The sequence below is a fragment of the Eumetopias jubatus genome, unplaced genomic scaffold (genome assembly GCF_037043125.1).
Source record: "Eumetopias jubatus isolate StellerSeaLion01/CBP00866 unplaced genomic scaffold, mEumJub1_p1.0 scaffold_13, whole genome shotgun sequence".
Classification (NCBI taxonomy): Eukaryota; Metazoa; Chordata; class Mammalia; order Carnivora; family Otariidae; genus Eumetopias; species Eumetopias jubatus.
The window spans coordinates 88,576,714-88,600,922 of record NW_028274819.1 but is presented as its reverse complement, the minus strand read 5'-3'; the positions used below and the strand labels follow the sequence as shown (position 1 = coordinate 88,600,922).

Below are 24,209 nucleotides of genomic sequence, written 5' to 3'. Positions count from 1 at the left end.
GCTCCTCACTGAGCAGGGAGCCCGATGGAGGGCTCGATCCCAGGACACTGAGATCATAACCTGAGCTAAAGGCAGACACTTAACTGACTGAGCCACCCAGGCATCCCAAGAGTCTATAATTTCGTGATTTGTCTTTCTTTTGTCGTTTTTTTTTTGCTTTGTTTCTTAAATTCCACATATGAGTGAAATCATACAATAATTGTCTTTCTCTGACTGACTTCTTTTGCTTAGCATAATACTCTCTAGTCTCACCCATGTCACTGAAGATGGCAAGATTTCATTCTTTTTTATGGCTAATAGTCCATTGTATGTATACATATATGCACACATATATATATACACACACCAATCTTCCTTATCCATTCATCAATCAATGGACGCTTGGGCTGCTACCATATTTTGGCTATTGTACGTATTTAATGCTGCTATAAACATAGGGGTGCATGTATCCCTTTGAATTAGTATTTTTGTATTCTTTGGGTAAACACCCAGTAGTATGATTGCTGGATCATAGGGTAGTTCTATTTTTCTTTTTGAGGAATCTCCATGCTGTTCTCCAGAGTTCACCAGTTCATACTCCCACCAACAGTGCATGATTGTTCCTTTTTTTCCACATCCTCACCAACATCTGTTGTTTGTTGTGTTGTTGATTTTAGCCATTCTGACTGGTGTGTGGTGATATCTCATTATAGTTTTGATTTGCATTTCTCTGATAATGTGTGATGATGAGCATCTTTTCATGTGCCTGTTGGCCATCTGTATGTCTTCTTTGGAGAAATGTCTGCTCATGTCTTCTGCCGATTTTTAATTGGATTATTTGGTTTTTTGAGTGTTGAGTTTTATAGTTCTTTATACATTTTGGATATACTGGATATGTCATTTGCAGATATCTTCTCCCATTACATAGGTTGCTGTTTAGTTTTTCTGATGGTTTCCTTTGCTGTGCAGAAACTTTTTGTTTTGATGTAATCCCAGTAGTTTATTTTTGCTTTCATTTCCCTTGCCTCCGGGGACCAATCTAGAAAAAAGTTGCTATGGCCAGTGTCAGAGAAATTCCTGTCTGTGCTCTCTTTTAGGATGTTTATGGCTACAGACCTCACATTTAGGTCTTTAATCCATTTTGAATTTATTTTTGTGTATGGTGTAAGAAAGTGGTCCAGTTTCATTCTTTTGCATGTTGCTGTCCAGTTTTCCCAATGCCATTTGTTGGAGACTATATTTCTCCCAGTAGATATTTTCTGCTTTGTCAAAAATTAATTGACCATTTAATTGTGGGTTTATTTCTGGGTTTTCTATTCTGTTCCATTGATCTGTGTGTCTATTTTTATGACTATACCATTACTGTTTTTAATAGGATCACATGAAGGAAGGAAGGAAGGAGGGAGGGAGGGAGGGAAGGAAGGAAGGAAGGAAGGAAGGAAGGAAGAAGGAAGGGAGGGAAGGAGGGAGGGAGGGAGGGAGAGAGGGAGGGAGGAAAGAAGGAAAGAAGGAAGGAAGGAAAGAAGGAAGGAAGGAAGAAAAGAAGGGAGGAAGGAAAGAAACAGACCATCTTTTGCTTAGAAATCAAACTCAGCAGGAAGGTAACTGAGCTCTCGTTCATGGAATTTTGTTCCATAGCTCATGAAATCATGCCAGAACAGGGTTCAGATTCTTATTCTCGTCTTATGCCTTCTGACCAGTTGTTCCAAGGACCCACCTACAGAGAAAATAACAGTGACAGTAGTAGTTATGAAATTTTAAAAAGAGTGATGGACTCCGGAGTGACTTAAGGGCTCTCAGGCTACTGTAGAGCAGGGATACACTCTGCCAGAAGTTCAGGACTAAAGCACCATCACATCAGCTGTGGGCAACAGAGAATTTTCACCTCTGTACTTCTGCTTCTTCTGCATTTTACTACTCAGCAGCTCATAGAAGAAGGAGAGGTAATAAGCTTGTTATTTGCAGAGTAACAGAAAGCTGAGTCAGGCAGGGTTGGTTATATTCCAAAGTAAACTCAGACCAGAAGCCATCTGAGTGTTTCTCTTGGCAAGAACAGATTCAAAAAGTATAAAAACCACGTCGTGGAGTAAAATAATATGCTATATCCTCCCCGTAACCTACTTGCCTACTGACCAAACACACGTCCCATTCCTATTAAAAAGACATTCAACCACTACCCTCTCCAGAGTCAGGTAAAGGTTCCACATGACTGCCCCCCTCCCCACTTGGAATTAGGTACTGAAAGCAAAGGACAGCAGCCTTCGTTCAATAATTATACGTCCCGTAAGAGAGAAGCCCGGTTTCTCCCCCCATTAATTGTGGGAATAAGTATAAGAACACCAGAGAATAGAGGAAACTAACATTTGTTAAACATTCACTCTAGTTAGCTGCTAGACACTCTCAGTTAATCCTCACAAGATGCTTTTGTTAAGGTCCCTGTTTTGGAAGAAGGGGTACTGAAATTCAGAGAGGTTAGAGAACTTGTGCAAGCTCTTACCAGCAGAGGTAGCAAAAGCAGGATTGACTCTCCATAGTTCATGTTCTTTGTATTATGTGACCATACTTAAAGGAACATGTAGGAACCCAGTTTCCTTTAGGGAAATCTGGGAAATTGGATGCACCCGAACTAATATAAAACTTGACTTGCATCTTTTCTAACTTAACCTTCCTCAGGCCCATTTGTGAGTCAGTTCATATCCTTTCCAGAGACTCTTGGGCACACAGGACCATAATGTTTAGCTTTTTTGACTTTAAGTATACTGTTTTGTTCATTCCCAATCTGAGATAATTTCAAGGTTTAATGCATTCCACCCATGGAGGAGAGTGACAGGTAGGTAAGGAAAGTAGGAATGGTAGGGTAAAGAGAGTAAGCAACATTACCGAGCTCAACTCTGACTATATGGATGATTGGCTGCACTTGTTCCTTAGCCTTTGCATGTACTATTTGCTCTGCCTGACACTGTATCCACCCTGCCTATGCTTACCTGTTTTTCAAGGAAGTTTTAGGTACACTTCCCTCTATAATCTTTCTCCTATTTCTCACGGGGTGAGTCAGAGTCCTCCTTTCATTGTCATAACTCTGCCACTCTATTAAAACGTTTAATATATGTGTCATAATAGTTGAATTACTCTTTCTTCACCAGAGTTTCGCCTTACTGAAGGCAAGATCCCCCTCTGAAGATTGATGAAATCCATTTTCAAGAGTAGAAGGGTAGATAGGCACCAAGACAATTCAAAGCAGAAAAGAAGAATCTTTCATCAGATGGCTGGGACAGTTGGATATGCAAAAAATGAAGTTGGATCATGACCTCACACCATATACAAAAGTTAATTAAAATGGATATAGACATAAATGTAAGAGCTAAAACTGTAAAAATCTTAGAAGAAAACACAGGAGTGAATCTTCATGCCCTTGAATTAAGCAATGGTTTCTTAGACATGACACCAAAAGCACAAACAACAAAAGAAAAAAAAAATTGCTAAACTGGACTTCATTTTGAAAGCTTCTGGGACGCCTGGGTGGCTCAGTCGGTTAAGCCTCTGCCTTCGGCTCAGGTCATGATCCCGGGGTCCTGGGATCGAGCCCCACATCGGGCTCCTTGCTCAGCGGAGAACCTGCTTCTCCCTCTCTCTCTGCTGCTCCCCCTGCTTGTGCTTTCTCTCTCTTTCTCTCTCTGACAAATAAAATCTTAAAAAAAATAAATCAAAGCTTCTACGCTCTAAAGGACACACTTGAGAAAGTAAAAAGCCCACAAAAAGAGAGAAAATATTTCCAAATCATATATCTGACTTGTATCTATAATAATATAAGGAGCTATTACAACTCAACAATATAAAGACCCCAATTTAAAATGGGCAATGAGGAGCGCCCGGGTGGCTCAGTCGGTTAAGCGGCTGCCTTCGGCTCAGGTCATGATCCCAGGGTCCTGGGATTGAGCCCCACATCGGGCTCCCTGCTCAGTGGAGAGTCTGCTTCTCCCTCTCCCTCTGCCTTCCTCTCTGCCTACTTGTGCTATCTCTCTGTCAAATAAATAAATAAAATCTTTTTAAAAAATAAAAAAATAATAAAATAAAATGGGCAATGAATTTGAATAGGTATTTCTCCAAAAAAGATATACAAATGCCCAATAAGCTCATAAAAAGATGCTTCACATCACTAATCATTAGGGAAGAAAATGAAATAAAACAATGAGATAGACTTCATACCCACTAAGATGGCTAAAATAAAAAAGATGAACATAACAAGTGTTGTTGAGGATGTGGAGAAATTGGAACCCTCTTACATTGCTGGTGAGATTGGAAAATGGTGTAGCCACTTTGGAAAAGAGTCTGGTCATTCCTCAAAATGTTGAACATAGAGTTATCATATGATCAAACAATTCCACTCCTAGGTATATGCCAAAGAGAAATGAAAACATAGGTACACATAAAAATATGTACACCAATATTCATGGCATTATTATTCATAACAACCCAAATATCCATCCATAGATGAATGAATATTATATATCAACTATACTTCAATTAAAAAATCTAAAAGAGGGGCGCCTGGGTGGCTCAGTCGTTAAGTGTCTGCCTTCAGCTCAGGTCATGATCCCAGGGTCCTGGGTTCAAGCCCTACATCGGGCTCCCTGCTCAGCAGGAAGCCTGCTTCTCCCTCTCCCACTCCCCCTGCTTGTGTTCCTTCTCTTGCTGTGTCTCTGTCAAATAAATAAATAAAATCTTAAAAAAAAAAATCTAAAAGATTAGGGGCACCTGGGTGGCTCAGTCGGTTAAGCATCTGCCTTGGGCTCAGGTCATGATCCCAGGGTCCTGGGATCAAGCCCTGCATCAGGCTCCCTGCTCAGCGGAAACCTGCTTCTCCCTCTACCTCTGCTACTCCCCCTGCTTCTGCACTCTCTCTCTGTCAAATAAATAAACTATTTTTAAAAAATGTTTAAAGATTAAAATTTAAAAACCAGATGTATGGATAAACAAAATGTGACAGATCTGTACAATGGAATATTCAACAATAAAAAGGAATGGGGGTGCCCGGGTGGCTCAGTTGGTAAGCATCCGACTCTTGATTTCGGCTCAGGTCATGATCTCAGGGTCATGAGATAGAGTCCCCCCAAGTTGGGCTCCCTTCTCAGCAGGGAGTCTGCTTAAGGATTCTTTCTCTCCCTCTCCCTCTGCCCCTCCCCCTGCTTGTGCTCTCTTTCTCTCTCTCCCTCCCTCTAAAAGCAACAACAGCAATAAAAAGGAATGAACCACTGATACATGCTACAAGATTGGATGAACCTTGAAACCATACTAAATGAAAGAGGCAGAGATATATGATTACACTTATAGGAAATATCTAAAATAGGCAAACCCATGGACACAGATAGGAGGCTAGTGGTTGCCAGGGTTGGAAGGATTGGGAAGAAATGGGGAATGACTGCTAATGAGTATGGGATTTCTTTGGGGATGATGAAAATGTTCTAAAATCAGATGGTGGTAATGGCTGCACAACTGTAAAGATACCAGCAATCACTGAATTATACACTTTAAAGGACTGAATTTTATGGTATATAAATTATATGTCAACAAGGCTGTTACTTGAAAAAAGAGAGAAATAGCAAGAAAGCACTTGAGACTTCTAGAACCATATGAGGGTGACTTTGAGATTCATTAGGAGAAACTGTCCCAGGAATACTTAGGTTGTTGAAACCTTCAGAATGTCTTCTTTGATCATCTGAGTTGTCTTTTGTAGTGATTTAGTAATTAAATCTATAAAAGTGTATGGAACAGTCAATTAAGTGATGAACAGATAAAATGTGGTGTTATAGCCTGAATTATGCTCCCCACCCCCCCAATTCATATGTTGTTGAAGTCCTCACCTCCAGTACTTCAGAAGGTGACTATATTTGAAGACATGGTCTTTAAAGAGATAATTAAGTAAAATGAGGTCATCAGGGAGGGCTCTAATCTAATCTAACTGTTGCCCTATAAGAAGAGGACACAGGCACACACCGAGGGAAGATGTATGTAAAGACAGGGGGAGAAGACAGCCATCTTCAAGCCCAGGACAAAGGCCTCAGAAGAAACCAACCCTGCCAACACCTTGATCTAAAACTTCTAACATCCAGAACCATGAGAAAATAAATTCTGTTTTTTAAATCACCCAGTGTGGTTTGTTACAGCAGCCTTAGCAAACCAGTAAATGCAGTATATGCATACAATGAAATATTCAGCCATAGAAAGATTAAGTAGTGATGCATGCCACAACATGAATGAACCTTGAAAACATGATGTTAAAAGGGAAGAAGCCAGTCTGGGGGCACCTGCCTAGCTCAGTCAGGGGAGCATGTGACTCTTGATCTTGGGGTTGTGAGTTGAGCCCCACACTGGGTGTAGCAATTAAACAAATAAACAATTAAAAAAAGAAAGCGAGTCTCAAATGACATGTTGCATGACTCAATTTATATAAAATGTCCAGAATACGTAAATTAATAGAAATATAATGTACATTAGTGGTTCCCTAGGACTTTGGAGGGAGGCGGGACTTGGGAAAATGGAGTCACTAATGGGTTAGGGGAATTTTTTTGTGGGTATGAAAATGTTCTAAAATTGACTATGGTGACTAATTATACAACTCCATGGATATACTCAAAACCACTGAATTTACCCTGTAGGTGAAAAGGGTATGTGAATTATATATCAATCATATATCAAAATGGAAAGCAAGGGAGAAAATTTCTAGTAGTGAGTTTATGCCTCATAAACAGTTTTGAAGGTAGAACACTCTAGTAAGTGGTAACATAAAGAACAAAGAAATAAAGGCAGCCTGATCTCTGTTTCCTTCAAAAAAAGAGCAGGATAGGAAACTGGCCTAGAATAGAGCAGGGTCTCACAGCCTCAGCATTATTGAGATTTGAGCTGCAGAATTCTCTGTTGTGGGGGGTGTCCTGCACATTGCAAGATGCTTAGCAGCACTTTCAGTCTTTACCCACTGGATGTGAGCAACACCATCACCCCCAGTTGTGACAACAACCAAAAGTATCTACAGACACATCACCCCCTGTTGAGAACTGGGGGACTGGAGAAATGGACCTAAAGGTTAACCTTACAATGTAACAAACAGACCCCTGTTTGCCTGAATTTTAATTTTGCTGTCTTTTAAGGCAGGGCAGTAGGGTGGGGGTAGAAGAACTCAGGCACCATTTCAAAAGGGAAAACATATGTCTATCTGATATCAAAAAGAAAAGGGGGGAGTCAAGACAATTCCAGATACAATTTGCCAAAATTGTCTTTGGCACCTTTTTGGTACAAATTCTGCCATTCTTTACGCCATCACAACTTCTTCCCTGGATATAGTAAAGCTTTCCAATATTTTTTTAAAGAAACTACAAAAGCCTGAGTGTCCTACCCATAACATGTTGATCTGGTATATCTGTATGATTCATAAAATTTAGGTTATACTGGATAAAAACAACCCGCAAAGCTTAGTGGCTCATTACAACTGTTTATTTTTCCCATGCCATGTGTTCATCATGGCTTGTTTGGGGCTCTGCTCCAGGTTTCCTCACTCTGGGATTGAGACTCATGGAAGAGCTGCTGTCATGAACAGTGACAGTAATGTGGTAAAGGGAAATGTGTTCTGAGGGTTCTTGAACTGGCAATTACATATTTCTGCCCAGAACTAACACGTCACTTCTGCCCACAACTCACAAGACCCCACCCAACCACAAGGGGGCCAGAAATTGCAATTGTACCATGTGCCTGGAAGACAGAGAGCCAGAAATAACTAATGAATAGTGTTACATACCCTCAAAGTACTCTTCCATATTGCTTTCCCTGTTCATATAATCATATACCTATATACATATGTAGTACATATATGCAGGACATTACCATTGCTCAAAATGGGGTCATATTATAAGTAGTCTTTTCCATCTTGCTTGTCTCAGCCAACGATCTCATGGAAAACCTTCCAGGACAGCTGGTATAGCTCTAATTCAGTCTTTTTAATGATTATATAATATCCCATGGTGAAGATAAACCATTATTTACTAAAGTCAAATGTATGGCTAGAACTAAGAGGTTCAGGTTCTCTGTGATATTTGGTAATCTATACGTTTTGTATCCTGTCATCTCAAATTGGGAAAAATTGGCTTTCACTCCTCCCCCTGCCATGAATGCCAAGTCCTTAGTTCTAATGTTGGAGAGTGCGGGCTGCTAAGCCCAGGCACTCGAGGAAGAAAATAAAATTTGATTTCCTTATTTTTGATTCTCATTCATCTAAATACATCCTTTCACTACTTTCTTCATCTAAAATAAGGGAACATGTGGGCTTTATTAAGAAACAAAGGGCACCATATCAAGTTTTATTTTTAACTACAGGCAAACTGCATCAAGCATAATTTCTCCTCTGCTCGCTCCCTCTACTTCTGTGACTCTCCAGTCTTCTTTCCCTGTCTCCTACTCTTCCTTAACTCTTCCCTCCTTTTTCTCTTCTGGACATCTTTAACTTGTCTTCCATTTCACTTCCTTATCTCAAATTAAAATTAGAGAATGCAGAGGGGGGAATGGTTAAAGAGGACAAGGAAAACCATGTCAAATCTCTTATGCAAATGATGTTCCTTTTCCAGTGATTTCCTTAGACAGGACATGAAAAGTTGCCACTAGTCTTCTCAGCTGCCAGGTTTAACTTAAAGCTATCACCTCTCCAGAACATTCAGCCCTCTCTTCACACTCTATCTCATGCAATATCAAAAAAGAGCAAACATATTAAAATAAGAAAGGAAGCTTGTCTTTGCAGAAGCACTTTCTGATGTTTTCCTCTCTGTGGGTTTTCCTGAGATTGATTTTTTCTTTTTTTTACATCTCAGGGTTGTGAGTTCAAGCCCTGCGGAGCCTACTTTACAAAAAAAAAAAAAAAGACCTAAGCTGAAATCAAGAGTTGGACGCTTAACTGACTGAACCACCCAGGTACCGCTGAAGTATTTTATAGTTTAAGTCTAAAGAGCTTATCCCTTAAATATTTGCTTTTTATTTTTAAATCATTTTTTTAAAGCTAGACTTGTCAGGGACTTAACCTATTTGAATGGTGTTATCCAAATTATTAGACTACATTTTTATTTTTCTATTTGAAGTTGGTTATTGCCTTGCGCCTCCTAATTGAAACTGACCCATCCTATATTTCTACCACATGTCCTAGGAGGTAGCTAATCAAATAAACTAATCTAATAATTGGTTACTGGAAGAACTCTACCTCCCTGCTCCTCTCCCTCATCAAATCAAGGTACTCAGCCTTCCAAGTAGCCTAAGTAAATTTAGAAATGGTTTCTACAGACACGCTGCAGGCCCTGCATTCACTGATGTCAATCTGAAACCAGGTAAAAGGGGAGAGTGGGGCTTGACAAACTGATACGAACACACAAGGACTCTGCCTTTATTCAGGGTATTGCTCCTCAAAAAATGGGGAAGGACAGGAAAGATTTGCAAAGCTGTTTTTTCTGCACTTCTGGCTAAGAAAACAAGGGAGTATAACTGGCTCGATCATGAAAGGGACCTGTAACAGGCCTTTTACTTTTGTTTTTTTGTTTGTTTTTAAAAGATTTTATTTATTTGACAGAGAGAGACACAGCGAGAGAGGGAACACAAGCAGGGGGAATGGGAGAGGGAGAAGCAGGCGTCCCGCTGAGCAGGGAGCCCAATGCAGGGCTCCATCCCAGGACCCTGGGATCATGACCTGAGCTGAAGGCAGACGCTTAACGACTGAGCCACCCAGGTGCCCCTAGGCCTTTTATTTTTGGAAAAGCTACTAGACCTTCAGGTAAAACAGTTTGAGGCCGGGCGCCCGGGTGGCTCAGTCGGTTAAGCAACTGCCTTTGGCTCAGGTCATGATCCTGGAGTCCCGGGATCGAGTCCCACATCTAGGGGCTCCCCGCTCAGCAGGGAGTCTGCTTCTCCCTCTGACCCTCCTCCCTCTCATGCTCTCTCTCATTCTCTCTCTCGCAAATAAAAAATAAAATCTTAAAAAAAAAAAAAAAACAGTTGGAGGCCATGGCCTTTCTGCCTGAGGCCATGGGAGGACATTAAATGAAAATGGAGGCTTTTTTTTTTATGTTGATCAATATAGGGTTTAAGAAGAATGAGGAGAGAGCCTTCGGTTATGGCAGCATGAACAGATGGGCAATTTCTTTCTGCAAAAGCAAAAAACAAAAAATGTATAAAACTAAGCAAAATTGTCAAAACCAGCCATTTCCAGGAACTGGAAATTGACCAAAGTCAGACAACAAATTAAGAGGCTGTTCTGACTTTGTTAAATTAACATTTGTTAAGTAGGGTCCTGGGGTGTCTGATGGTGAGTTTCTGTTCAACAACAGACTATTATCGAAATAGAGAATTTTATTTCTCAAAGGTCCTGGACAAAGACAAGGCATGCCTCAAGGGGCCACCTGGGGAGGTGAAGGCAGAGTGCAGGTAGAGAGAGTGACAGGACCTGGCACACATACCTTTATGAGGGTCCACAAGTGGAGCCCTTAGGATTCCCAGGCTAAGCCTGGATTGGTCAGTTCAAACCAGAGAGAACAAGGTTTTGGTCAGCTTCACAGGGGTCTTATTTAAGGGGTGCACAAGGGGACGGCCCTGGGAGATGGGGGAGACTGTTGGGGAAGTCGTATCAGGAACTTCCACGTACTCATGACTCTGCAGTTGTTCTTTCGGGTATGCCCGCAGGAGGAGCTCATACCAGGTCAAGGCCCCTGCAGGCCATTTGGCCATACGAAATGGAGGAGGAGACAGCAATATTATGGAGTAGTTCAGCTAAACTCGCAACAGAAGCTTTTATTTTTGAAAAGCTACTAGACCTTCAGGTAAAATAGTTGGAGGCCATGGCCTTTCTGCCTGAGGCCACTGCCATTATCCCCTCACTCAGCCAATGACTTTTAAGTAATGTGGTGCTAGCTATGAAAACAAGTAGTTTTGCTGCCACAGGAAACAGATGCAATCCAGGGTGGTGATGGGGGGGGAGGGGGTTGAAAATCCTTGGCTCTGGGTTAAACATGGGAATGAGCAGGGAAAATGGGGGGTGGGGAGAGGGCGGGGGGGGGGGTTGTCAGAAAAAATAGTTGAAGAATTAATGGCTGAAAACTTCCTTTCATCCCCTGATGAAAAATATTAAATTACAGACCCAAGAAGCTCAGCCACGATCAAAAAATAAAACACAAAAAGAACCCACAAAAGATATATCATAGTCACACTGCTGAAAGCCAAAGATAACAGGAAAAACTTGAAAGCAAGAAAAAAAAGTAACTCACTGGGGAAAAACAGTATGATTAATAGCTGATTTCTCATCAGCCAGAAGCCAATGGAATGACATAATCAGAGTGTTGAAAGGAAAAACTGCCAACTAAGAATTCTATATCCAACCTATTCTTCAAAATGAAAACTAAATAAAGATATTTCCAGATAAATAAAACCGAAAGAATTCATTGGTAAGAGAACTGCTCTATAAGAAATATTAAAGGACAAGGCGCCTGGGTGGCTCAGTTGGTTGAGCGACTGCCTTTGGCTCAGGTCATGATCCTGGAGTCCCGGGATCAAGTCCCGCATCGGGCTCCCTGCTCAGCGAGGAGCCTGCTTCTCCCTCTGATGCTCCCCCCTCTCATGTACTCTCTTTCTCTCTCGCTCTCTCAAATAAATAAATCTTAAAAAAAAAAAAGAAATATTAAAGGACATCCTTCATGTTGGAAGTAAATGAGATTAGAGGCTTATTCAAATGCACAGGAAGTAATGAAGAACACTAGAAATGGTAAACATGTAATTAAATATAAAAGACTATGTATCTGTCTCTATTTCCTGGAAAATGTGAGACTATTTAATGCTCACTTTGCCAGCACAGATACTAAAACTGTAATGATACAGAAAAGATTAGCATGGCTCCTGCACAAGCATGACATGCAAATTTGTGAAGCGTTCCATATTTTTTTGTTGCATCACTATATTGTACACCTAAAACTAATATAACACATATGCTAACTATACTGTGCTAAAAAGAAATGAGCTATCAAACCATGAAAAGACACAGAGGAAACTAAAGTGTGTATTACTAAATGAGAGATGGAGGCTACACACTTTATGATCCCAACATTTGACATTCTAGAAAAAGCAAAACTATGGAGACAGTAAAAAGGGGTGGTGTCGGGTGGGGGAGGGGGAGAGATGAACAGGCAGAGCAGAGAATTTTTAGGGCAGTGAAAATACTGTGTGATATTTATAATGATGGATACATGTCATTATAATTTTGTCCAAACCCATAGAATGCACATCAAGAGTGACCCCTAGGGGCGCCTGGGTGGCTCAGTCGGTTAAGCGTCTGCCTTCAGCTCAGGTCATGATCCTGGGGTCCTGGTATCGAGCCCCACATTAGGCTCCCTGCTCAGCGGGGAACCTGCTTTTCCCTCTCCCTCTGCCCTTCCCACCCCCCCACCCAATGCTTGCTCTCAAATAAATAAAATCTTAAAAAAAAAATGGGGGGCACCTGGGTGGCTCAGTTGTTAAGCGTCTGCCTTCGGCTCAGGTCATGATCCCAGGGTCCTGGGATTGAGCCCCGCATCGGGCTCCCTGCTTTGCGGGAGGCCTGCTTCTCCCTCTCCCACTCCCCCTGCTTGTGTTCCCTCTCTCGCTGTCTCTGTCAAATAAATAAATAAAAATCTTAAAAAAAAAAAAAAATGGGCCCTAAGGTAAACTATGGACTTGGGGTGATTATGATGTGTCAATGTGGTTTCATCCTTGGTTTAAAAAAAAAAAAAAGCACCAGTCTGGTGAGTGATATCAATAATGGGGGAGACTATGCATGTGTGCAGGCAAGGGGTATGTGAAAAAAATCTCCCTACCTTACTCTCAATTTTGTTGTAAACCTAAAACAGCTCTAAAAAAAAAACAAAAATGGTGAAAACATAACCCATAATATACTACTTGGATGAGCGTGTTATTTGTTCCACAAATATTTGATTGCTTACTCTATCACACCCAACTGTAAGTGCGGGGCTAACTGCAATAACAAAACAGATTAAGGGGCGCCTGGGTAGCTCAGTTGTTAATCGGCTGCCTTCGACTCAGGTCATGATCCCAGGGTCCTGGGATCGAGCCCCACATCGGGCTCCCTGCTCTGCGGGAAGCCTGCTTCTCCCTCTCCCACTCCCCCTGCTTGCGTTCCCTCTCTCGCTGTGTCTCTCTCTCTGTCGAATAAAAAAATAAAATCTTTAAAAACAAAAACCAAAACAGATCAAATCCCTACTTTCAGGGACTACATTCCAGTGGGTAGAGCTGGATGCTTAAAAAAAAATCAATATGGAATATCAGATAGCGATCCATGCTTTAAAGAAAATTTAGAAGTATACCTGGATACTATTTGGTAGGTAGTGATCAGCTGTGAATAATAAACATACAATGAATGAATTCCTAAAAAAAAATATATACCTGGATTGAAAAGTGGGACATGCCTGCTACTTCACACAAAGTAGTCCGGGACTAGAGTAACATTTGAACAGCAACCTGAGTAAAGTGAAGAAGAGACCTGTTGGCTCTGGTTCGGGAAGTTGCTGGAAATAACGGACAGCCCAAGCCCTGAAGCAGGAATGATCTGTGCTTAGAAATGGAAGGCCAGGGAAGGGACCCCGTGTGGCAGGGCTGGAGGGGTAGGTCGGAGAGGTCAGAGAGATAGCTGGGATCGCTAGGGCTTATGGGCCCTGGTAAGGACTTTGGATCTACAGAGCCATAATAACGAAACTAATGATTGAAGCAAATGAACATCATGTGACTACAGTGAACGTGAAGGGTTGAGGAGGAGGGAGAGCTCCAGGAAGCTGGTAGATAATGCCTGACAAAGATAAATGAGCAAATGGCCGCCTGCACAAATTAACGAGAATCCAGGCGGCAAATACCAGAACAAACAGTGGAAAGGGATTAAAGTGGTTTCACTAGTGGGTGAGGAGGGATGGAGCACGTGACTGCTGCTTTTCAGTAGAAGCCTTTTAAATACGATTTGACTTGTTTTTTAAAACATGTGGAAGTTCTCGAGGAAGGGTGGAAAGCTCAACTGTACACGCATCAGACGTGAAGCAGCCCATGTAGCCAGTGAGAGGGGGTGGAAGTCCTGACGGCCAGGGTTGGAGTAGTCGTTCTCATAAAATAAGCCTTCATGTTACGTCCTTGAAGTCTTGTCTGCTGAGTGAGCGCCCCTGAGAAAGAGTGGGTCCTTCTTCATACGGCTTATGCTTTGGAATCCTCAGTCACATGTTGTGTTTCCTGCCAAAATATCCATTTATGTTTTCTTCATTCAGCCACCTGACAACTGTCCCCTATTTTCTTAGGTGCTGAAGAACACCGATGGCAAACTTTAAGGGCCATGCTCTCCCAGGGAGCTTCTTCTTGATAGTCGGACTGTGGTGGTCAGTGAAGTACCCACTGATGTACTTTCACCAGAAGGGGAAAAGCAGCCGACTGACTCATTACCATCAGCGACTCGAGATCATTGAAGCCGCAGTCAGAACCCTGTTTTCAGTCGCTGGTAAGAAGGGGGTCACCTGGTCCAGGGGGTCTCCCCACCACACCCAGAAACCTTAACCCATTTTCTGGACCCTGTGAAGTGGATGTTTCCACTGGCAGATAGTAAGACAAGGATTTTCAGTGGGCCACCACATATTTTATAGTATCTATTGTGTACTGAGCTTTGTTACTGTTAACAGTTAATAATAGTGCACCATGAAAAACTACCAAATAAACTGTATTCTTCGCCCTACAAGGACATAGGTATAAGTTGTAGGAATAGAAAACATACTTGATGAAAAAGATAAAACATAAGAATAGAAAAAATAATAGAGTAAGCTCATGTACATGAATTAGGAAAGTACTAAATGCAGTTTAGTTTAGAAAAATCATCTTTTTTTTCCAGTTCTCTCTCCACTAGAATCTCAAGAGTAGCTACCACCTAATTCCTTGGCATATCCTCCATCCCCATATCTCAAGCAATTACAAAGACGGGGACTTTATGTTAGAGGACTAGTAAGAGAGGCAGTGGAAGAAACTGAAGAAAGCCAGCAGAGGGCTGTTAAAAAGGGATTTTCCTTTACCGTGCCCTGTTCCAACAAAACCCACGCACTTCCACTGTGACTCGTCATTCACTCCACTAGTGGCCACATGAGACGGGGCCCACCTCGCCAACAGCAGAGAGTGTTCTTCCTCAGGATCCGCCCAGCATGGGGGTAACAAGGGACGTTATTCTGCAATTGCGTTTTGCCACTTCTCACCTTAGGCCCACAGCATCTCAGAAGGAACCGAAGCAACACCAGTAGCCCCTCTTGGAGTGAGCAGAGGCACCTAGCTTTGTTTGCCCAGCCCCACTGACTCTTCCCATCCACCAGGCAGTTGGGCATCTCGTCTTTCTGGAGTTGAGGTGATGGGAACTATACAGTTTAAATGCTAAGGACAGCATCAGTGTTGCCCGGAAAAATAGAGCTGGGAAAGTATTTGGCCCCTTTGCTGGGTGAAGCTACTGCTCATTCCACAAGATCTCCTGAGCTCCTACCCAGCAGGAACTCGCTATTCCAGCTCTCGGGGTACGGTGGGGAACCAAGCAGAGTCCCTGCCCTCACAAAGCTCCCATTCTAGTGCCAGTGGGATTTCTTCTCCCGGGTCCTTTCCACCAATTCCTTGATCCCTCACATATAAATTCAGGAAGGGGCTGGGTTTAAGAAAAAAAATGTTTGGGGAACAGGGTCCAGAATGTTGTCATGGAGGATTATTCTAGGCCCCAAGAACATTTTGGGCACCAGGCATAAAGGCCAATCTTTTGCCTTCCAAAACAGATCATGAAGTAGAAGGGCTAAGAACTACGAGCCACTGTCTCAAAGGCTTGCCTCTCCTAAGACACAGTATGGCCAGAAACAGTGTGGTGACAGGCCTTCACCTGGTTCTCCCAGTATTTAGGGTACAGAGACCTAAAGCTATGGGAAGGACTCACGGCTCACAGAGCACACTCTGTGCTCAGGCAAACCACTCACTCGAAGTCTGCCCTGATGAAAACACACCCGGGAGCTACTGCTCCCCCCTCGGGTGTGTACCACTATCTTCCCCACCAGTGTGTCTCTGCTCAGATCCCGTTATTTTCAACCTACTGGTTTCGTTCCGGGATTTCTCTCACTGCTCACTTAGCCCAAAGATTAATATATCAACCACATTCTCATTTAAGTGATTATGCCTTGCTTTCAGCTCAGCCACTAGACAAATATCCCGGGGACCTGTGTGGCTGTTTCTATCACTTCTTCTCTCCACACCCTGACCCCCAAAGGAACAGCAAAGGCAAGATGTCTACACAGGTTTGTCAGCAAATGCATCTTTCACTGAAGTAGCTGCATCTGAGGGAGCAAAGCAGGTGCACTGACCTGGAGGCCATTTTCACCCATGTTTCAACTTCCTTCCTGACTTCAAGTTCCACTCTCACCCCTGCAGGGATCCTGGCCGAGCAGTTTGTTCCGGACGGGCCCCACCTCCACCTGTACCATGAGAACGAGTGGTGCAAGTTAATGAACTGGCAGCACAGTACCATGTATTTGTTCTTCGCAGTCTCGGGAATCACCGATATGCTCACCTATCTCGTCAGCCACGTTCCCCTGGGGCTGGACAGACTGGTTATGGCTGTGGCAGCATTCACTGAAGGTAACTTAGTGGTACAGATGGAAAAAACAATGCAAGAGACTGACAAATTGTGTTTATGATGCATCAGGATAGGGAGACCAGAAATACTGCCAGTACAGTAACTACCCAGAAAATCCGAATCTCTGAATTTCAGACACCTGAATAGGACTTGGTCCTGGTGCTCTGGAGGATCCAGGGGACATAGTCCATAAAAGAGCCCATGAAAACATAAGGTTTTCAGCGAAAGTTTCAGGATCTTGGTGCCCAAACTCTCTGCCCCCTCCCCCATCACGCTCATGTGTATGACAGCATGTGTGCACTTGCACGCTGAAACACACAGTAACTCTCCAAAACCTGGCTGGAAGCCACCACATACAAGGATAACTCCCTCTGTTCAGGGAAGAGAAACTGCACTCCACCTCCCACCCTGGAATGTTCCTGTCTGGACTCCATGACAAACCTCAGGAGACCCACCCAAGCAGCTAGGACAGATTTCCCAATATAACTCTTATTCACCGGGGTAAGGAAAAAGCATTTTGTAATCCAACAACCTCACTTACTTCTGTACCTCAGGAAGAGTTGGGGGTGGGGGGGGAGTTAAATGAGGCCAAAACTGAATTTCAAGTACACACACAGATTTGTCACAAATCCGCGTGTTTCACCTACGCATCCTGTATTGAGTAAAGAGATTTTAAAAGATCCATCCTTTGCAGCATATATCCACTTCATACATACACGAAATCTAATCTGGGTCTGTTGCCCTGTAACGTTATATAAACTGACTTCCTAACTGCTGAAAAATCTAGCTTTGAGACAGGCGTAGGAGGGCATTCTAGGAATGGTTAACAGTGCAGATGAAGCCTCTGAAGCAGAAGGCAGCGAACCCGTGATGGCCAAAATTGCTTTGTGCAGGTTTTCTCTTCTACTACCACGTCCACAACCGACCACCCTTGGACCAGCACATCCACTCGCTCCTGCTGTGCGCTGTGTTCGGAGGGGCTTTCAGCATCTTCGTAGAGGTGGTCCTCCGGGACAATATTGTGTTGCAACTCTTCCGAACCAGTCTCGTTATCCTTCAGGGCACCTGGTTCTGGCAGGTAATTATTCAAAAGGGTGCTCTTCACCTTGTGTGGATTCAAGGAGCCCCATGGAGCTCGTGCAAGGCAGGTCCTGCAGGGCCAGCACTGACATACACCACGGGAAGGGCTGTGGAGGGCCACTGGTCTTCCCGTGCCTGGCCCCCGACTTAGGTCATTTCATCCAGTAGTACCTTGCTGACGAACTGACAGGTGGATCCCATGCAGCATACACAGTGAGCCCACGTGCCCTCCCTAGTGGAGGCATGGATACCGTTTGTTTATAGGCCCCTGAAATGTGGTTTTAAGCCCATACTAAAGCCAGAATTAGAGCCATTCTCCTATGCAAAAGGCCTTTCTGTGCTCCCAGAGGTATGACAGGAGGAGGCAGTGGGGGATGTACAGACAGCAGGGGCAGTCGCGGGGAGAGGCGAGCTTGCTGCTCAGGACCAACTAAGGCTGGCTTCTCTGTATAACCCACCAGATCGGGTTTGTGCTGTTCCCACCTTTTGGAGGACCCGAATGGGACCAGAAAGATGACGCAAACCTCATGTTCGTCACCATGTGCTTCTGCTGGCACTACTTGGCTGCCCTCTGCATTGTGGCCATCAGCTACTCGCTCGTTTTCTGGTATGTCCAAGCGAAGACTTCTGTCTGGTTTTTCCTAACCACCCCTCGGTCCCCAAAATCTACTACATTTTTACTTCCAGTGACCCACCTTTCATAACTAAAGAGTGCTAACTTCTACCACTTTTTGAGTGCCAACTATACGCCCAGTTCTGCAAATGAGGGTGATGAGATTCTGAGAAGTTAAAGGACTGTCTGGTCACTGTCACCTGACAGACCCAGGTTTCAAAGGCAGTTCTGATGGACTTGAAGCCTGCACTGTGAAAGGAGAAACTCTGAATTAGGCATCAGTGCTGCACTACAGACCCCGCTCTGTCCATCGTTTTGAGCCCATCACCTTTTCCTGGATTTGCCCCACCTCCTTCCCAGAGACGTGGCAATCAGACACGATGCTGAAACAGCAAGTGCTTGGTCAGCGGTTACTAGAATAGCTGACCATTCCCAGGCACTCACTGTCCCAGGCCCTGCGGTTAAGAACCTCACGTCTATTACCCCACTGAATCCTCATTATTTTATGAAGTATGTGCTGTAACATTTTACAGATCGGGAAGGGAAACCAAGGCTTCAAAGACTGAGTAACTTGATCGAGGTCACCCTATGAGTCAACAGCATACCTGGCCTTGAACTGCAGTGCGAGTTTCTTTTTGGATATGCTAATAATTAGTTCTGTTGTAGCTGCCCCTCGTTTTCCTAGTTTCTGATTTCCCTCCCCAAAGCAGATCTACTTCACACACACACACAAGTTCCATGCAGACCAAACAGAAGGGAACTTAAGGTCACAGTTTCCCTTAGTTCTACTGCCTGGTCAGTGAAACAATAAGCTGGGAGACAGAAGACTTATGTTTAGTCTGTTACAACATTAACCATTAAATATTATTAATCATCTATCAATGAATAGTGTCCAAGAAGCAAGATATGCAACCACGTTGTGGTTTCTTTGTATGTTTGATAGACATATAAAGAAAATGCTTTAAGAACCAGTGCATGCCTTAACATCCTTGGTTGAGAGAATAAGGGCATTTGGGGGCTAATTTCATGCGCTCTTATTGTTGTTCTATTACAGCCATTTGACTCGGTTAAAGAGGCATGGAGGAGAAATCATTGGCATTCAGAAGCTGAAGTCAGATCACACTTACCAGACGGCCCTCTTGAGTGGCTCAGATGAGGAATGAGGGAGACCACCCGTCATCAATGTGGGGTGAACATGCCCCTTTGAGTATGAACAGCTAGAGTGTGCAAAGGGGAAACTCATCTCCATTTCAATGCTTGCGCCAGTCTGCTCTTAAGGTTCTATATATTTGCACCTTCTCACTTAACTGACTAAAGTCTCTGTTCCTATGGTATCCTTCATAGAGAAAAATGAAGCCTTTGTGTCCCAGTATGAAGAGAAATCATTCAAAGACTCTGAAAGTTTCAGGACAGGATAGGGCCTCATGGATGAATCCAGGATATGAACCCAGCAGAAAAGACTGCTTTTGATAACTTATCCATTTTTTTCTGAAGAAAACAGGTTGTTTCTTATGAGAAATTAAGTGAGACTTCCTTTATTTTAAAGATACAATTCTAGCACATTTTTAAGTAAAACAATTTACAAGCTTTGGTACTTTAAATATTACTTGTTAAACATTTCCTAATTAACCATTAATATTAGAGAGTACTGCAATACTACTCATAAGTGATGACGTTAGGTCAAAGGTGACTTTTTTTTTTAAACCAGGAAGCTAGTTAGTGGCCCAGCTAAGAGCTGGAACGCTGATGTTCTGGGTCCTCAAAAGTACCCTCAAGGGAAGATGCTAACAGGAAGTCTGTATAATGAGGTAGAGAAAAAAATGGCAGGTTATTTGAAGACCTTGAATTTAAATACAGCCAAAAGCAAAGTGTAAGAATCCTGCAAAGGGATCTTGAAATAGTAATATAAAGTCTTGACACTGTAATCTTGGTTCTGGATGTTTTTTGTTTTTTTTTTTAAACTTCCTTCAACAAATATTTATTAAACATCTACATTGCACCGGCACTGAAATGGCTGGAAGGATTACTGAGATACCCGTCCAGCCAGGAATTCACAGTCTAACGGGAGAGAGATGCAGTTACCTACAGGGTCACTGGTGCCATAAGGGGTAAGTACAACTACCATGAATGCGAGGGAGGGGAGGAGATGGGGAGTCTGCCCTGGAGAAACACGTTCCGGGCAGAGAGAACAGGAAGCACAGAGACCATGAAATCATGAAGGAACACGGAGAGTTAGTTAAGTTCCACAAACTGACAGAAGTGGGCTAGGACAAACTGGAAAGGTCTTCCAGACCAACATACCGTTCGTGTGTACAGCACCTCACACACACTGACAGGCACTGTGTCCCATGTGAGTCACACCACCACCAATAATGGAAGCACATTCAGTTCTGCAGAGAAGTTGATGAGCCAAAGGTCACAGAGCTACGAAGTCGCAAAGCCAGCCTTCAGGACTCCAAAGCCAGCTTACTTCTCAATAGAGCCCCCCCCCCCGCCAGCTACTTCACACAGATATGGCAGAGATCTTCGACACTCAGCACCATGTGCTCTTCGGCAGAAATGCTGTACTTACGTGAGAACTGACCTCCCACAGTTAGCTAGCATTTCAGTGCTGAAGTCACACCTCAGGGGTTAAGAATTAGCTACTTGAAAATGGGATTTAATTATGAGAAGAGAACCTGTGGGGCCCTTTCAGGATCCAATTTCGTTTGCCTGCTAAGTAGGAACCCAAACGTCCATTCAGTTAAGTACTGGAGGACCCACTATGAGCAATTAACATAAAACACGTTCTTTCCCCGAAGAGACTGGAGGTGGGGGGTAAGGAACCTATTCACAATGTTCCTTTCGTCGTAAAGATTGCTGCGGGTGGACAGGGTGGGGTAGTGCAGCACACGGCAAGGAAATGTATTTTCTGCAGAGTGAGGGGTTGAGGTGTGAAGATCAGACAGGCAACACTGAAACTTATTGTGATGCCCCTTTCGTAGCACAGTTTGGGATACCTTCATGGAACTGATCAATCCTGGAGGAAAACCTTCTTAGATGTGGTATTAATGTACAAACCCATCACAGTGCTAGTCACCAAATCCAGTCTCAGGCACACGGTCTGAATAATTTTACCAACCTCTGAACCTTAGGTGCAGAGGCTCAAGGGCTCCCACAAGTTCTTCTGGGCATGTTCCCCCAAAACATCCGCCATAGCTCCCACATCTCTACAAGACCCTTGAGGTCTGTATCCGAGGACCATGTCTGAAGCAAATGTTGCTGACATCCCTTGAACAACTCCAGCAGCGGCTGCCCTTCCTCAGCACTCCACCGACAGGCTAGGCGGTACCAAATCGTACTCAGCAGGGAGCCAGTCCCACACTAGCATCCTGAAATATCCCTGTTCTCTGAGCGGGCAGGTAAATGTCTCCAGGCACTAAGGAGACAGACACAGCCAGGTGACTTCAGTAAATAAAAGAGTGGGGCAGGGCTGAATGTCGGAACTACTTTCATGCAATCACTTAAGTAACTTCGAGAAGGGTTTGTTTTAACCAGCAATAAATACCTGAGACAGGATCCCTCAAATGTCTACCGTTTTCTCATTTAGAAACTGTCACTCGGACTCTTCATGTGAAATGTGACTCTAGGAAGCAATGACGTGCAAATATCAAAGTGCTGGAAAGGACAGATGCCCTCTCCTCTACTCAGCTAAAAGGCCATTCTTCTCCTTCATGGCAGTTCCTACCTCTCCCCCTTCCCCGTCTGACTTCTGTGCCAGCCCCCTACTACCAGCAAAAGCTCAGTCACCCCTCAGCCACTTCACCTCGGCACTCTGTAACCTGGGCTTACCCCCCCCAATTCCAACTGTCCCCACCTCTTGGCAAGACACATCACAGCCACCCTCCCCTAGGAAGGCAGCAGAAAGGATCAGAAGACTGGATTTACATCTTGCTTCTCTTTAACCCCAACTCAGACCTGCAATCTGTCACAGGGATGAGAAGTCAGAAGAGGGATAATGCGGTCTATTTTACAGAACTGCTTCAAGAATCAAATGCGATGTCTAGAAAGCCACCAGCCACTCTGACCTTCCCTGCTCCTCTGCAGCCTGTCTCATCACTCAGCAGCCACCTGGCAACCCCCTCTACACTAGGCGACAGAAATTTTCTGCCCAACTCCACTTCCTCGCCAGAAAAAAAAATAAAAGATCATCTCTGAATTTCCACAGATTAAAGACACATTTTTAATAATCTGGACACTCTCAAGAGAAACAGGGAAGCTCTGACCCTGCAGGAAAGCTCCACCATCCAACCCCCGCTCCCGTACAAAAGAGGCCTATGTTGTTAACAACCAGGGCTTTACTCACTTATGACATTTTCCAGTATCGTTCAGAGCTCTGCCTAGAGCTTGGTAGAGGCTCAGAAGGGGGACACAGCCAGGATGAAAGGACAGGTAAATCCCAACTGACCTCTCCTGTGACCGAGCCGCCTGGTGCGCACACCCACTCTCTTCTTGCCCTCTCTACTCTGGAGCAGAAGTCAGCAAAGTTTTACCTAAAGGGCCTAAGGACGTAAATATTTTAGGCCTAAGGGCCATATGGACTCTATGGCAATGACTCAGGTCTGCCTTCAAATTGAAAGCAGCCATAGATAATACATAGACAAATGGCCAGGGGCTGTGTTCCAAGAAGACTTTATTTACAAAAACTGGTAGCCAGCCCCAGGGCTGTGGTTTGCAGACTCTTGCTCTGGAGCAAAGCAGAACATAATCTCTGAACCGCAGTAAGTTCTGAGCTGCAAAAGCAGCATCTCTGCTGGTGCTTGCCTACTCTGTCCACTGGCTCTGGACTTTGGTGTAAACAGGCTTGACAAGGACGACAAAGTCAGCAGGTGAAGATATGGACCACAATCAAGATGCCAATACCTCATCTTTATGAGGTGGTGCCAAACTCATCCCATTTCGGGGAACCCGTACTCTCTCGTTCCCTAGGGTTCCCTGCCCACCTTACAGCCTCCCCATTACTATGCAGTGATCAAGTCAGCCACCAACTTACTAAGAATCCTGCTATTCTCTCATTCTGGTCAGAAGAATAAGTAATCAGTTTGGGGGACGGGGTGGGGGGGAGAGGGCTAAAGCCCAGGTTTCTATTGGATAAAGATGTACAACAGGTTCCTTAAAAAAATAAGTTACATAAAAATTTCTGGACACAAAAACTCCTATCTAGACCACTAGTCACAGAGAAGAGCAGAAGCTAAAAAACCCAATCCCCACAGAGAACGAGGCTTCCTGCCGGTGTGCACGCTCTGCGGCTATGAGCCTTCCCCCGGTGTCTGGCTCTCCAGAAGAGAACTGGGGCTTGTGGGGCCCAACGATGACCTCACCCAACCCTGAGAGAGGAGCTTCTCCCAGATCAGAACAGAACAGCCCTTGGAAGCCTGGAGGGGACTTTTCTCGGTGTGCTCCGCCGCGGAGTGTGGAAGAAGATTCCAGGCCACTGATGCCATCACCCCACTGCCGGCCTTCCCTAACCAGACAAGCTGAGAAGAACGACGCCCCCTCTCTGGTCCCTTCTTCTCGGCCAGGAGGGCAGACCAGGTGCGCGCGTGCACGGACACCGCTTCTCTCGCCCCGAATCACTGCTGTTCAGGTGCCTGTTTAGGAGATGGAGCTGTGGTCACAACGACAGTGGAGACTGCTTTGGAGGAACCCGAAGCTGTCCCCTGTTGAAGATGGGATGCAGGCACAGTCTGGATGCGCACCTGTGTGCAAAGAGAGAGGGTCTGGTCAGGAGGTGGCAAACGAACTCTGCAGTCTCGAACGAACAGCAAAGGGGAGACAAGCCCGATACGGCCAGCAGTTCGCCTTGGCCCTTAC

The 24,209-nt window shown here is 44.1% G+C and overlaps 2 protein-coding genes and 1 non-coding gene across 6 annotated transcripts in view; 2 read left to right on the top strand and 1 right to left on the bottom strand.

Annotated features, from left to right (window-relative positions):
- TMEM45B (transmembrane protein 45B) overlaps positions 1–20,361 on the top strand; it is a 31,310-nt gene extending 10,949 nt beyond the window's left edge. Inside the window, exons 2-7 of one of the 2 annotated variants that reach the window (XM_088017945.1) lie at positions 8,832–8,931; positions 14,322–14,518; positions 16,459–16,665; positions 17,557–17,741; positions 18,205–18,350; positions 19,411–20,361. In XM_088017945.1, the coding sequence (XP_087874071.1) occupies positions 14,338–14,518; positions 16,459–16,665; positions 17,557–17,741; positions 18,205–18,350; positions 19,411–19,519 (828 nt within the window). In that variant the 5' untranslated portion in view covers positions 8,832–8,931; positions 14,322–14,337 and the 3' untranslated portion in view covers positions 19,520–20,361. The remainder of the gene's footprint in view (positions 1–8,831; positions 8,932–14,321; positions 14,519–16,458; positions 16,666–17,556; positions 17,742–18,204; positions 18,351–19,410) is intronic. The other variant, XM_028120792.2, reaches the window with a different exon arrangement.
- Positions 11,828–11,934, top strand: LOC114222359 (U6 spliceosomal RNA). Its single transcript, XR_003611918.1, has one exon. It is a non-coding gene; the product is annotated as a U6 spliceosomal RNA (small nuclear RNA).
- The window catches only part of NFRKB (nuclear factor related to kappaB binding protein), a 45,174-nt gene continuing 37,665 nt past the window's right edge, over positions 16,701–24,209 (bottom strand). For all 3 annotated transcript variants that reach the window (XM_028120787.2, XM_028120789.2, XM_028120790.2), the window contains exon 27: positions 16,701–24,094. In XM_028120787.2, coding sequence (XP_027976588.1) covers positions 23,969–24,094 — 126 coding nt within the window. In that variant the 3' untranslated portion in view covers positions 16,701–23,968. The remainder of the gene's footprint in view (positions 24,095–24,209) is intronic.